Consider the following 13,077-nt stretch of genomic DNA (forward strand, 5'->3'; position numbering starts at 1 on the left):
CCCAAACCCCCATGCATCAGGGTCCCAGCCTCCCTCACCTTCAGTGGTTTCAGGGGCTCCAGCCGAGTGCCCCCTGCCTCCTCGGCCTTCCTGCCCCGGCCCCGGCCCCGGCCCCGAGGTTTCTTGGCTCCATCAGCAGGTGTGGAAGCTGAGGCTGGCCCAGCAGTGGTGGGGACCTCCAGTGGGCGAATCCGGGGTCTACCGCGGGGCCGGGGAGGCCCATCACGCTTGGCCTTGGTGGGTTTGCGACCTCGGCGCCGGGGGCCGTCGGGGCCTGGGTTGGGTGGGCAGAAGTCAATGTCACCCAGCGGGGAGAGAGCTGGGCGGGAGCGGCAGCTGGACACTAGGTCAGGCAGGCGCCGGGGGTTGAGGCGGATGTCGGCGGGCACGTCGGCTTTGTCCTCGTCAGCCTCAAACTCGTACTCCTGGGCATACAGTTTCTTGGGTGTCTGGAAGGGCGGGTCACGGCGCCGCAGCAGGTGGAAGGACGACGTCTTGAGCAGCTTCTTTGGCTTGGTAGAGCAGAAGATGGGCGAGGTCAGGCCTCCCTTGGGCTCCGAGGCAGGGGGCGGCGGCGGCGGCGGGGGAGGCGGCGGCGGGGGTGCTGCCTGGTGCGGCCCACTCTGGATCAGGCCCAGAGGCTCAGCGTTGACTGTGGAGGGCAGCTCGGGTGGCTTGTTGGGGTCCAGGCCCAGGCCTGGAGTCTCGGGGCCGGCTCCGGATGCCCGACCAGGGCAGTAGGGCCCATAGGGATCATAGGCTGGGGGGCCAGGGGGCGGCCCAGTCCCCGCCTTGGGATCGCCCTCGTCCTCGGGCGGCCCAGCCTTGCCATAGTCGTCTGCCGGCCCTCCACCGAACATCTCCTCCATGGTAGGGAAGAAACTGCGCTCCTCGTCTTGGAGCAAGGAGTCAGGGAAGCAGATGGAGGTGAGTGGCACAAAGCGGGGGGCCTTGGTGCCTTGCGGGCTGGGGCTGCGGTAGGCACCGGAGGGATCCTTGCCCTCGGTGTTGGGTGGGCCCACGCCAGTGTCACCGGGCCCAGCGGGCAGTGGCTCCAGGGCCCCCAGCAATTCTTGCATGGCACCAGGCGGCTCCAGGCTCTCCTCCGGCCGCAGGCGGGGGCTGGGGGCACCGGGCTCCAGGCCGTGGCTGCGGAGGTGGGCCTCGAGCTGGAGGGGCATGGGTGGTGGGGGTGGGGGTGGGGGCGGCTGGGGTGCCCCATCACGGGCGGCCGGCTCAAGGAGGTGGACGCCAACTTTGGGAGCACTGGAGGAGGGGCTGGGAGCGTGGCTGAGGACCGAGGGGAGCAGCTGGGGTGGAGGAGGTGGCAGTACCAGTGGGAGGTCGGGGCCCCCCGCCTCTAGGAGGAGGCCGTGGGGGGCAGGCTGGGCTGACTGGGCTGCGGGTTGCGGGGGTGGAGGGCTCTTCTGGAGAAAGGCCCCCAGCTCCTTGGCACCTGCCCCGTAGTGGACAACTGAGGTGGCCAGCCCCTCAGGGGTCTCGCCACCCCGTTCCGGCCCTTTCTTCTTCTCCTTCAGCCGCCCCAGGCCCAGCTCCAGGGCCGCGGTGGCACCCTCGTCAAGGCTGGCGCTGGTCCGGATGACGCTCTGCAGATGGTACCTCTGGGGGTCTTCCTTGGCCAGCTCATAGGGTGTGCCTGGGGGACCCCCAGGCCCGCCACTCCCCCCAAGTCCCTTGGAGGCATCCGCCGCCCCGTCTTCGCCCACCAGGCCATCTGCCCCTGAGGTCCGCGGGGGGCTGGGCGCCTGGAGGAGGTGCTGAATGAGGAATTCTTCATCCTCTGTGCGCTCAGCAGGAGGCCCACCGGGGCCTGCCAGCAGCTCAGAGCCATCCCCCTTGCCCTTGTAGCCACCTGCTCCAGCTGCATAGCTGCTGGCCCCTGGGGGTGCCAGGAACGGGGCTGAGGCCAGGACAGAGCTCAGGTATTTGCCAGGGGCTCCTGGAGAGCCGACTCCAGGCGGGCGGCCGGGTGCAGGTGGCGACTGCAGCGGGCGGATGATGTGAGAAGGGCTGGCCTCTCCGCCGCCCCCCAGGGAGCTGGGCCCCCAAGCGCCTCCATGGCCCGAGAGTGCTGGGGAATGGCCAGTACTGTAGCTGAGCGAGGGGCTGGCCGTGGGCAGACCCTGGGAGTGGGCAGCTGGCCCTGGGTACGGCTCACCCTGCACCCCGTACAGCTGCCCCTGCAGCTGGTCTGGGGAATAACTCTGACACGTGGCTAGGCTAGGAGGCGGGGGACCACTGGGGGGCTGCTGGGGCCCTCCTGAGTAGCTAGGGCCTTTGCTCAAGTCCTGTGCTTGACCCCCTCCGAACCCCTGCCCATAGGCCTGGGGTCCTAGAAGCCCTTGGGGCTGACCAGGGGAATAGGCCTGGCCTCCTGCTCCTCCAGCCCCTGAGGCCTTCCCAGTGGCATAGGCCGCTGCTGGCCCACCTAGGCTCTGGCATTTGGGCGTGGCGGTCGAACGGGCTGGTGGGGGCCTACTGGCACTGCCCGCAGCTGCCCCGTAACCACCTTTGCCCGTCTTGTAACCAGGCGACTGAATGATGGGGCGGTAACCTCCACCGCCACCCCCCGCCCCACCTCCTCCGGCTGCCTCAGGGCCCGCAGCCCTGCCTGATGCCCCAGCCGTGGCTCCACTGGGCCCAGCTTTGCTAGGCTCACCAGCGCCAGGGGAGGGTTCCCCACCGCCCAGCGGGCTGCAGGCCAAGTTGGCCCGATGGCCCATGGAGGCGTAGCTGCCTCCACAGCTCAGGTAGTGCTGGAGGGCATGGGCTGGTGGTGGGGGTGGGGGGGGCTGGGCACTGGCGGGCCGCTGGTAGTGCTTGATGACGGTGTCCTGGCGGGGCAGGGCCCGCTCGGGGGGTGGCGGGCCTGGGGCAGCACCCGAGAAGTTGTAGAGCTGTGGAGAGGATTGTTCAGCAGCGGCGGCGGCGGCAGCGGAAGAGGAAGCCAGCAGGTTGAACTGAGTCGGGAGGTGGCGGGGAGGTGGGGGTGGATCTGGGGGACCAGGGCGGTAAGGTGGGGTTTGGGCTGGGCCGAGACCAGCGGGCCCCAGGACACCACCCCCTGCCAGGCGCTCAAAACCTAGCGAGGAGGGCACCGTGGGTGCCTGCGACGGCTTCAGGTGCAGCACGTCATGAGGGGACAGGAGCCCATTCGCAGGGGGACTAAATGGGGGATCCTGGAGGCTGAGGGAAGAGGGAACTGGGAAGGGGCGGCTGCCAAAGGAAGCCGGGTGCTGATAAGCCGACAGGGCGGACGAAGATGGAAACGTGCTAGAGCCGGGCAGGGCGCCTGAGATGAAGAGCTCCGTGGGGCCTGGCGTGTGCATGGCTAGGGAGGAGGGAGGAGACCATAGGTGAGAATCGACCACAAGCCAGCCCCACCCTGGCCCTCCTGGGCTGGCAGCGGGCTTACCTGTTTGCCAGGAAGGACTGCGGAACTGGGAGAGGAGAGAGGAGGCAGAGGGGCCAGGCTGGGGGCCCCGGGACTCCAGGGCCGAGATGAGGTTCATGACGGAGGCGTCGGGCCCTGCTGAGCCTGCGTGATGGAGGCCAGTGTCGAAGAGTCCAGAGAGGCCTGGCAAGGGTCGGGGCGGGGGTTGAGTCAGCTAGGTGGGGGATAGGGCAAGGTTGAAAGGGAAAAAGAGCAGGCCAAAGGCAAGTTGGGTCAGGAAAGGGGGTTGGATGGAAGGTACAGATTCAGAGAGGAGAAAGTAGGCAGAGACAAGCAGGATGGAGTAGGATGCAATCGTAAGGGCAGGCAGCCCAGGAGGGGAAAGGTAGACAAAGGAGTAGAAAAATCCAGAAGTGAAAAAAAGTGGGAGAAAAAGAACAGAGAGTTCTTACGATCCGAGAGAGGCCAAAGGAGTTAGGCAATTCTAACAAGGAAGGGGAAGAGATGGGGTGATACTGGAGCCACTGGGAAGAACCAGAAAACAAGTCAAAAGGGGTTGAGTCCAAGTGAGAGGGTCCAGAGTTTTTCAAAAAATGGGGGGGGATAAAGGGAAGGAGCCAACCAAGAGGTTCTTAGGGTCAAACCGGACAACAGTCTGGTTGCTGATCCATCTAGGAAGGGAAGCGGCAGGATTAAAGGAGGAGAACCACTCCGCGGTACTAGAGGCCCGGTCACAGGAGAAGAATCAGGTAGTGGGCAAATCTAAGGGAGAAGGGGGAGGTCCAAAAACCGGAGCCAATCAGGAAGAAAGGGAATCAGGAAGAAAGAATTCAGAGAACCAAGAGGATGGACAAATCCAGAGGGAAGGGACCGGGGTGGGCTGGAGAGGCGGAAAAGCCTGGAAGAGAAGGTGGGATTTGGGGGCTGAGAGGATCGGACCAATTGGAGCGAAAGAGGCGGGACCAGAAACAGGGGCGGACGAATCCAGCGAGAAATTGACCAGCTTCAGAACAACCAATCAGGGAAGAAGTGGCAAGGGGCGAGCCAGGACGGAGGGCACAGCCAATTAGGAAGGGTGGAACTTTCAGCAGCCAATCAGCCGCTTCGGAGGGAGGGCCAGGCGGGGCGGGACAGGGGCCGTACCTGCCGGGTGGTGGTTGGTGGCATAGCTTTGCAGTGGGTGGGGGGCCGCGTAGGCCTGGCGGTGTAAGATGTCCGTCTCGGGGTGTGAGGTCCTGGAGCTGCCATAGACCAAGCTGGGGGGTGAGGGGGGGAAAGGGAGATGTTAGGATTTCCTCCGAAGCTGCCCTCGGAGTGAGGAACTCAGCAAATCCCCCAGGGAGTTCGGGAGAATCTTCCAGCTGACTGGGGGTTATCCTAAGGAACCTTGGGCCGGAAAGGAAAGACAAGGGAATCGGGGTCCCCAACTTAAAAGAGCCGTGGTCCCCACTCGAGCCCCAGTAAATAGAGCCCAGGGAGCCTCACAGACATGCACAGGAAGGAGACAGGCTGAAGAGTCAGAGAAAAGTGTCTTAAGTTGAAAATAGGGAGTTCGCTCCCAGGGCCCCCACCCTGTAGGTGACACAAAGCCCTGGGGCCAACCCCCGAGGGACACCCCCTCTTCTTCAGACACGTGGGAACACAGAGGCCCTGAACCTCACGGGATGGTGCATACCGAGGCAGGGGCAGCAGCAGATTGTTCCCCAACAGCAGGGATGGGGGAGGTGGGGTGAGGAGAGGACTCGGGGAAAGTACCAGGTACAAGTGTGAACATGAACGTCGTCCATCCCCCGGGTTGAGGTTCAGAAGCATGGGCCCGTGCAAGGCCAGGTATGTGTGCAAACCAGTATTCAACTCACTCGTGGGGAAAGATACAGAGCGAGGAGTCCCACATGGAAAATACTAACTCACATGGGGTCCTGCCCTGCCAAGCTGGGAAACCCAGGTGTGCGGGGGGAAGGGAGCAGGTGAAGAGTGAGGGCGTGACACAAACAGCAGAAAAGGGGGAGATTCGCAGGTGAACTAGCTGCCAGCTATGTACGCCTCGGCCCACGCTCACACACACAACCACACACTGGAGAAACAGCCTCGTCTTCCTATGCAGCGGCCCCCATCCATGGCCCGAACTCAAGAGGTCAAACACTCCACTCCTCGCCATCAACTAGGATTCTCTGTCTTTGCGGGTGGGGGAACTCAAGGGGGCGTGTCTCTGATGCCAGGACCCCCCCCTTACACACACAGAACCCCAGCTTAGGAAGGGGGCGGGGCCCAGTGCCCACTCAGCGCGCGGAATTTCTGGGGGGGGCCCGCGTAGCGCGGCCTCGCGCAGTCCCGGAACAATAGGACCGGGGGGGGGGCGCGCCCCCCAGGTCTGCGTTCTAATTCTCTTTTCCTTCCCACCTTTGCAAGAGCAGAGCCTGGGGCGCGAGGGGGAGGGGTCAGCAAGCCGGGAATCCAAGGATGGGGGGAAATCCAGGCCTTGCTACGCCAGTCCCTCCCACCTTCCCAAGGCCTCTCGGTCTGAAATTGTTTTGCACCCCCATTTCCCAGCTGCATCTTTCTCTTTGCATGCCGGAGCTGGCTTTGGCGGAGTTTGCAATTTGCAAACTGGGGCGGCGGCGTTGTTGCAAACCGAGGAAGGCCGCTCCCTTGCAAGCCGGAGGGGAGTTTGCGATGCACGCGTAGCCGGGCGGGCCCGGCCGGGCTGGGCCCCCACCCCTTGGCCCCTTCCTCCAGGCCACCCCCGGCTCCTTACCTAGCTTTCGCTGACCTCTCGTAACTCCATCCCGCCCCGGCGCCGAGCGGGTCCCCGAAGCCGGCGCTGGGGTAGTTCCTGTCCATGAATTGGCCGCGGTGGAAATTGGGGGAGGGGGAGGGAGGGACGGAGGGAGGGGGCGCGCGCGCGCTCTCCTCCGCCGCCTCTCCCTCCGCTGTTGCTTTTTTTTCCCCTTCTCTCTCTCTCTCTCTCTCTTTTTCTTTGCAGCCGCCGAAGGCCCGGGAAGGCCCCGGGCGGGGGAGGGAGGGGACAGGGGCGGAGAGGCGGGCAAGGGAGGGGGTGCAGCCGCCGAGCCAAGGAGGGGGGAAGGGGGGTTCCCCCTAGAGGGAAAGAGGGGGGAGGAGGGACCCCGCTGTCTCCGCCTTTGCCCCGGCCCTTGCAAGAGAGAAGGGGGGGGCGCGCGCTCAGGAGGGGGCGTCCCGGGCGGCCCCGGGGTGGGTGCGGGCTCTGGGTGCTCGCTCTCTCGCCGCCGCCGCCGCCGCCTCCTCCTCCTCTGCGCTCACGGTGCAGCCATCTTTGCACAAGGCGGCTGGGGGAGGGGGAGGGGAAGGGGGGGCGGGCGGCGGGGTGTCTGGCTGCGCTCCGCTTCCTCCCACAATCCCGTGCAAATGCAAAAAAAAAAAAAAGAGAGAGAGAGAGGCAGACACTGGGCGCTAGCAGGGCCTGGGGGTGTAGGGTGCAGCGTTTGTACAGAAAGCCAGCTCCGCCGTGCGCAGACGCGCCAGGGAACGCAGTTCAGTTTATTTGATTTTTTTTTTATTTTTGCATTATTTCACTCTTTTGCATCTCTTTTCCAAGGTGTTTTTATTTGGGGAAAGAGCTCAACTCCAGTCCCCCAGATGCAGCGCGATCCGGCCCCCAACCGAGCCCGCTTGCAAATACGCCCCCTCATCTTTTCCTGGATTGCAAAGTGCCCCTGTGTGCGCACGGGGAGCGCACGAAAACACGCGTGTGCACAGGCGAGTCTCTGCGTGTCCGTGGTCCGTGACACTGAGGGCGATGGCCGTGTCACACCCGCTCACACGCGAGTCTGCGCACCCGGACTGCACTCCTGGGTCTGAGTTTCCATGCTCTCCTACCCTGGGGGCGGGGCTGGCGGATACCCCCAGGTCACGAGACCGTGGGGGCCTGCGAGGGGCCGGGACGCGGGAACACGTTGCCTGGGAACTTGCGTGTATCCGTACGCAGCGGAAACACGTGTGCTAGGGTAGGCCTCGGGCTGGACGACCCCTACTCCCATCACCCCTCCAAGCTCAGCTCCGGAGTTAAGAGGCCTGGGGGTTTCCGGAATCCGGTGCGAATCTGGGGCACGGTTCAGAGAACCCCGGCTCCGCTCTGAAGCCGCTCTTCAGCTGGGTCTCCGGAGACTGCAAGGGGAGAACAGTGCGGAGTCAAAGGCCCGGCTGTTTTTGCCCCATCAACCAAGACCACTCCGACCCGCCCTGGGCGTCTCAGCCAATCCCGGACCCTCTGGGTTCAAGACCCACCCTCCTATAATATTCCAGACACACACGCACACACACACACACGACCCACCCTCCTATAATACTACACACACACACACACACGACCCACCCTCCTATAATACTACACACACACACACACACACACACACACACACACACGGCTGGGCCACGCCCCCGTTCTCCAAGCCTCGCCCTGGATAATAAACTCAAAATTCTAAGTCCCGCCCCTAAGCCCACGCCCCTCCTCCGGCTGTGCCCTCCCCTCTGCGCCCCGCCCCCCAGGCCGAAGCCCAGCCCCATACCTGGTATAGGGGGGCGGAGGTGCGTCGTGCACCCCTGAGGCCGCCAGCGCCTGCTCGTAGGTGGGGAGGCCTGGGGGTGGGGGTGGAGGCTGGGGCGTCTGCGGGCTCAGATCGCTAAGGGGCCTGATGAGTTCGACACTGGGGACAGAAGGTGCACTGTTAGCAGGGGAAACCTACAAGAGAGAGAGCCTTGGGAAAAGGTCAGACTTAGGGAGACAGAGACTCTTGAGGATGGTAGGGGGACAGAGGTGAAACGGAGATAGACCAGGGAAAAAGAGGGTCACCTTCAACCGAACTCTACACACAGAAAAGCACCATGCACTGACAGGCAGTCACAGAAATCAACAGTTGCTGAGACAGGCTCATTCACGGACACATGTGCCCCGATACAGGCAGAGTCATGGAGAAACAGGCAGCCCTGCAGAGAAGCAGGCAGACACACACAAGAAACAGACAGACACAACAGAGAAACACTCAGGCGCAAATTTCCAGATCCACTCTTCCAACAAACTCTTCCTGGAAACCTCCAAATCCACTACACTTTGAGACGAATGCTCAAGCACTCTCTTACACTCTGCCACTGAGAAAGACACACCTAGACAACTCACACGGACACATGCAAAGACAGCCTCATCTTGTCACCCCGGAAACTGACATCCCCCAGACACCCACAGACCACAGGCTGCAGCCTCATCACATACAGCATCCACAGAATGAAGATCACTTGTAAACCGGGTACTGCAAAGACAGCCAGGCAGCAAATATCGATGGAGTCCCTATTTGGTGCTAGGCACAGTGGATATAGTCAGGTGCCGCAACCGGACACAGAATCTCACAGACTCTTCACATGACAGTCTCCTCAGATCTTTCAGCAGTGCCCACCTGCCCCCGATCTGGTCCATCTCCTTAGGATGACCCTCCCTCCCCTGCTCACCCGGCTCTAAAGCTCCCAAAGCCCCCTTACTCTTGAGGACAGGAATGCTGGCCGCGGCCCCGACGGCCACGTAGATACCAGAAGGCTCCCAGGCCGGCCAGGATGATGAGCACAATGCCTACAGTCAGCCCCACAGCCAGGCTTGCTACATCCACTCGTCCACGTCCTGTGGGGAGGGTGGGGTTGGGGGAGGGGGGTGTTTGCAGTTGACATGCTTAGTTAGGGTAGGGAGTTCAGGTAGACAATTTTCTGAGCCCCTATGCTGAGTACTGCCAGATTTTAGCAAATAATAATGAGGAGACCCACTTAAATGTGAATTTTAGATAAACAATGAGTAACTTTCTTGTATAAGTATGTCTCATGGAATATATGAGATATACTAAAAAAAAAAAATTATCCCTGTGTATTTGAGATTCAAATTTAACTGGGGGTGTAGGGCGGGGAGCGAGCCTGTATTTTATTTGGCAACCCTGTCCCCTCTGGAATGTAGTCCCTTTTACCAACCAGCCCACAGAGGAGCGAGGCCTCACCAGACAGCTCAGAAAAATTCATCTATCAAGGGGGACATCCCCCCTCAGTGACAGAGTGATGGGGTTTAGGATTCACATGGACCCTTGGCTAAGGTGAAGTGCCTTTAGCAATCAAGGTTACATATCTGAGGAAAAGGGGGGTGGGGCACAGGGAGGACCCTGGCTTCCTGAGCCCTTGCTAGGTCTTGCTGCTGGGGAAGCTTCCTTTAGGAATGGGGGGGGGGACTTTGCGCAAACAGTAAACCCCAGGCTTTTAGCCCTCTTCGCAAAAAGCTGCACTCAAAAGGTGGGGCTTCCTGATTCGGATGCGTTTCAGGTAAATTCAAGAAGCCACCAGGCCTTGATAGGCCTGTAGCAAACCAGTTACCTCCCCTAGCAACCAATGTGAGGATTCTAGCCCAGACTTAGGGTCTGTTGCTAAGGATACACTCCTAGCAACCAAGCCACTAGGGGGTGAGACGCCTGGTACCTGGAGGGGGGTCCTCCTGTGGGCAGGAGGCCTTGGGTCCTGAGCCTGGCTAGGTGTGGTTGCTAGGGAGAAGGCCTCCTTAGCAACCAGGGCGAAGCTAGGATGGAGCTGTGGGGGAGGGGGAACCAACCAGGTAGTGAATGCTGCTGGCTTCTTAGGTCCGGCCTGGCCAGGCTTGGTTGCTAAGGAGCACCCCCCTCCCCCTTAGCAACAAGGCTGCAGGCACCGCGGGCCTCAGAACTCAGAGGAGGGGTTGGGGTTGGGCCTGGGCTGATCCTGCAGGTGAAGACACACAGGCTTCCACCAACTGGCCTACTCGAGCCCCGTTGCTAGGGAGCAACCCCTTTAGCAACCAAGCTGCTGAGGCTCTGGACTCCAAAGATGGGCTCAGGTGGGCCGGGGCTTCCAAGTCTGAGGCCTCAGGGCTATAACCTCTCCTTCCAACTGTCCCCCTTCCTGGGGATAGGGGACCTCCCCCCAGTGAGGTGTGGTGGGCTCCTGAGGCAAGGGCTCTAGTCTCAGAGCAAGGGCTTTCTTTGACAACTCCCTCCAGGAACTCAGGGAGCGTGGAATCTGGAGGGAGCGAGTTTGGGGTAGGGGATGGTGGTTCAGCCTCCCGGGTAAAGCCTTGCCCTAGTTGTACAGGATGTGAGAGCTCTCCCAACTCACCTCCTTTGCCATTGTAGATGTAGCTCTCCCAAAAGCGATCCTTGAATGGGCAGGAGGAGGGAAGGCTGAAAACCATCAGCTGGAAGATTCCACATCCCCAGACCAGCCCACCCTGATCTCTGAGGCAGGAGGGCAGAGGGAGTTGAGGGGCAGGACCCCACCCCCAGGTCCTAGAGGGGACTCCTCCAGGGACCCCAGGTCCTCACCGTCAGAATATTATCCTCAAAATACTCTCGCGCCTCTTCCCAGGAACATATCTCCTCTCGACACTCCCGTTCCAGGTTCCCTGGTGTGAACAACTCCAGGTCCCAGTAATTGGCTCTTGGAACCCGCTTATGGCTGCCCAGGAAACTCTGTGCCTCTGGGGAGCCCAGGAAGACCTCTGGGCCCAAAAGACACACAGGGCATTAGTCGCTCAGTCGTGTCCGACTCTGCCACCCCACGAACTGTAGCCTGCCCAGATTCCTCTGTCCATGAGATTCTCCTGGCAAAGATGCTGGAGTGGGTAGCCATTCCCTTCTCCAGGAAATCTTCTGGACCCAGGGATCAAACCCTGGTCTCCTGTGTTGGAGGCAGATTCTTTCCCATTTGAGCTACAGGGAAGTCCCTGGGGACATGAAGGAGCCTGAACTTAAGGAGACGGAGAGCTATGGGGTCCTGGGGAAGAGAAGACTGGAGGCAGGGTTTCTCCTGGGCCAGAGGAAGGGGGGTGTTGGTGCCTGGACTCTGGCTCTTTCCCCCAACACTCACCTCGGCCTTGCTTCCCACTGGGTGAGGTGTCCAGGCAGGTGGCCAATCCCAGGTATAGCAGCAGCACAGAGGGGCGGCCCCTCATATTTTGTGGACACTAGGAACCAGGTGTGGTTAGATGAGAAGGGCCTCAGCCACTGAAGAATGAGGCCAGGTCTCCCTGATCAGACTCTGTGGTCCATGAATTATAATAAGAGCAGACACTTACGTGGCCTGTAATCTGGACCAGAGACTGTTCAAGGTCATTTCCCTCTATCAACTCAGTTTCATTTTCACCACAGTGCTATTATTATCTCCATTTGATACAGGAGGAGACTGAGGCACAGGGAAGTAAAAGAACTTGCCCGAGTTCACACAGTTTGCAAGATTCAGATGCAGGATTTCAGCAAAGGCAGTGTCCCTCCAGAGATCAGAGCGAGGAGGTTATCTTTTTCCCAGCTGTGTGTGCAGTACCCAGCACGGGTTTGGGCACATAGCAGGCGCTCATAAACACGTCCATTGATTGGATTCCTTTCTTCCTGATAATCTCCATGTATACCCATCTCTCTGTGCCCATTGCCACATCCACCTACAGCGCTTGTCGCTCAGTCGTGTCTGACTTTTTGCGATCCCATGGACTGTAGCCCATCAGGCTCCTCTGTCCATGGGATTTCCCAAGCAAGAATACTGGAGTGAGTTGCCATTCCCGTCTTCAGGAGATCTTCCCGACCCAGGGATTGAATCCAGGTCTCCTGCACTGTAGGCACATACTTTACTGCCTGAGCCACCAGGGAAACCCTTCCACCCACAGGGATCAAAGAGTATACAAGAAGTAAAACCAGAAGCGCATATCCTGGGGTCCAGCAGTTGAGGGAGGGGTTAGTGATCCTGGACTCCTGGGTTTGGGGGCCCCAACTTCTGGGTAGCAGAAGAGCCCAGAGCCAGGTCGCCAAGGTCCCCAAGCCAAGCTCTGCCTCCGGGGATATTCACTTACCTGCCTAGACTTGTGAGCACTGTCCCCTCCTTAATCGGGGCCTCCTCGGCTAACTGCGGCCAGCTGTGAAGAGGGGCAGGGGAGAGGGGAGGGGAGAGGAATGAGAGGGTACCTTGTTCATTAAAGCCGGCACAATCCCGGTTCCAGGCAAGAGGGGCGGGTTTTTTTTTATTACCTGCCCTGGGCGGGACTCAGGTAAGGGACAGAGTATTTAAAGGGACCTTATGAAAAAATACGTAAATAAAGGTACCTTATGATTAAGGGTATAACGTCCAGAGCCCCATAGGGAGCCTGGGTCTCCTGACACCATGGGGACACAGGGTGTTGGATAGACGCCTCCTCCCCTCCCCTCCTATAATCCCCCCGCCCCCCGCAGAGAGCTGGCCAGGCTGAGCTAGGGAAATGAACATTTAGATATCTAGCTATCTAGAAACTGGAGGGAAACGTATGCCTTAGTCCCTAGAGACAGGTAGGTATGCCGCAGTAAATTCCTGCTTCCTGAGACAATTTGAAAGGCTTTGACTTCCTATTTCTCAACTGCTCCATTTACAAAGTGGGGACAGAGGAGCCGTCCCTTCCCTATTGTCTCTTATTTTGCAGCAGAAAAGTGGATGATACATACTTTGGTAAGCGGGCTTTTCAATTTCTGGGCAAAGTGGTTAGTCCTTAAACACAGGCTTGAAGAGACGCAAAGCCTAGGAACAAGCAAGAAATTGCCTACCCAGGGAAACGCCTAGTATTTACTAAGCACCCCCACTATTCACGCCAGTTTCACTGACCGGAACCCTCGAGT

General features: G+C 60.3%; 2 protein-coding genes across 4 annotated transcripts in view; both read right to left on the reverse strand.

Annotated features, from left to right (window-relative positions):
- Positions 1-6,759, reverse strand: part of PRR12 (proline rich 12) — a 29,431-nt gene extending 22,672 nt beyond the window's left edge. For both annotated transcript variants that reach the window (XM_081515037.1, XM_081515036.1), the window contains exons 1-4: positions 6,171-6,759; positions 4,559-4,671; positions 3,437-3,598; positions 39-3,352 (exon numbers count right to left, since the gene is read on the reverse strand). In XM_081515037.1, coding sequence (XP_081371163.1) covers positions 39-3,352; positions 3,437-3,598; positions 4,559-4,671; positions 6,171-6,256 — 3,675 coding nt within the window. In that variant the 5' untranslated portion in view covers positions 6,257-6,759. The remainder of the gene's footprint in view (positions 1-38; positions 3,353-3,436; positions 3,599-4,558; positions 4,672-6,170) is intronic.
- A 170-nt stretch (positions 6,760-6,929) lies between these two features.
- Positions 6,930-13,060, reverse strand: PRRG2 (proline rich and Gla domain 2). Of its 2 annotated transcripts, none has more exons than XM_081515078.1 (8): positions 12,907-13,060; positions 12,285-12,347; positions 11,312-11,408; positions 10,768-10,943; positions 10,562-10,601; positions 8,924-9,059; positions 7,960-8,097; positions 6,930-7,558 (listed from the first exon to the last, which is right to left on the reverse strand). In XM_081515078.1, exons 3-8 carry the CDS (start codon positions 11,394-11,396, stop codon positions 7,540-7,542), a joined length of 594 nt encoding a protein of 197 aa, XP_081371204.1. In that variant the 5' UTR covers positions 11,397-11,408; positions 12,285-12,347; positions 12,907-13,060; the 3' UTR covers positions 6,930-7,539. The 2 variants fall into 2 exon arrangements, with proteins under 2 accessions (XP_081371204.1, XP_081371203.1); XM_081515077.1 differs by having other exon boundaries at positions 11,312-12,047.
- Positions 13,061-13,077: the final 17 nt, after the last annotated feature.

The sequence above is a fragment of the Giraffa tippelskirchi genome, chromosome 7, assembly GCF_054371585.1.
Source record: "Giraffa tippelskirchi isolate mGirTip1 chromosome 7, T2T-mGirTip1v1.2.pri, whole genome shotgun sequence".
Classification (NCBI taxonomy): domain Eukaryota; kingdom Metazoa; phylum Chordata; class Mammalia; order Artiodactyla; family Giraffidae; genus Giraffa; species Giraffa tippelskirchi.

Excerpts from the sequence above, each read along its gene's own strand:
- PRRG2 (XM_081515078.1), bottom strand. The coding sequence starts at position 11,396 with ATGAGGGGCCGCCCCTCTGTGCTGCTGCTATACCTGGGATTGGCCACC. Across the intron at positions 10,602-10,767 it reads TTGAGGATAATATTCTGACG|GATCGCTTTTGGGAGAGCTA; the intron begins GTGAGGACCTGG and ends TGCCCATTCAAG. Across the intron at positions 8,098-8,923 it reads CAGCATTCCTGTCCTCAAGA|TGTCGAACTCATCAGGCCCC; the intron begins GTAAGGGGGCTT and ends TTCTGTCCCCAG.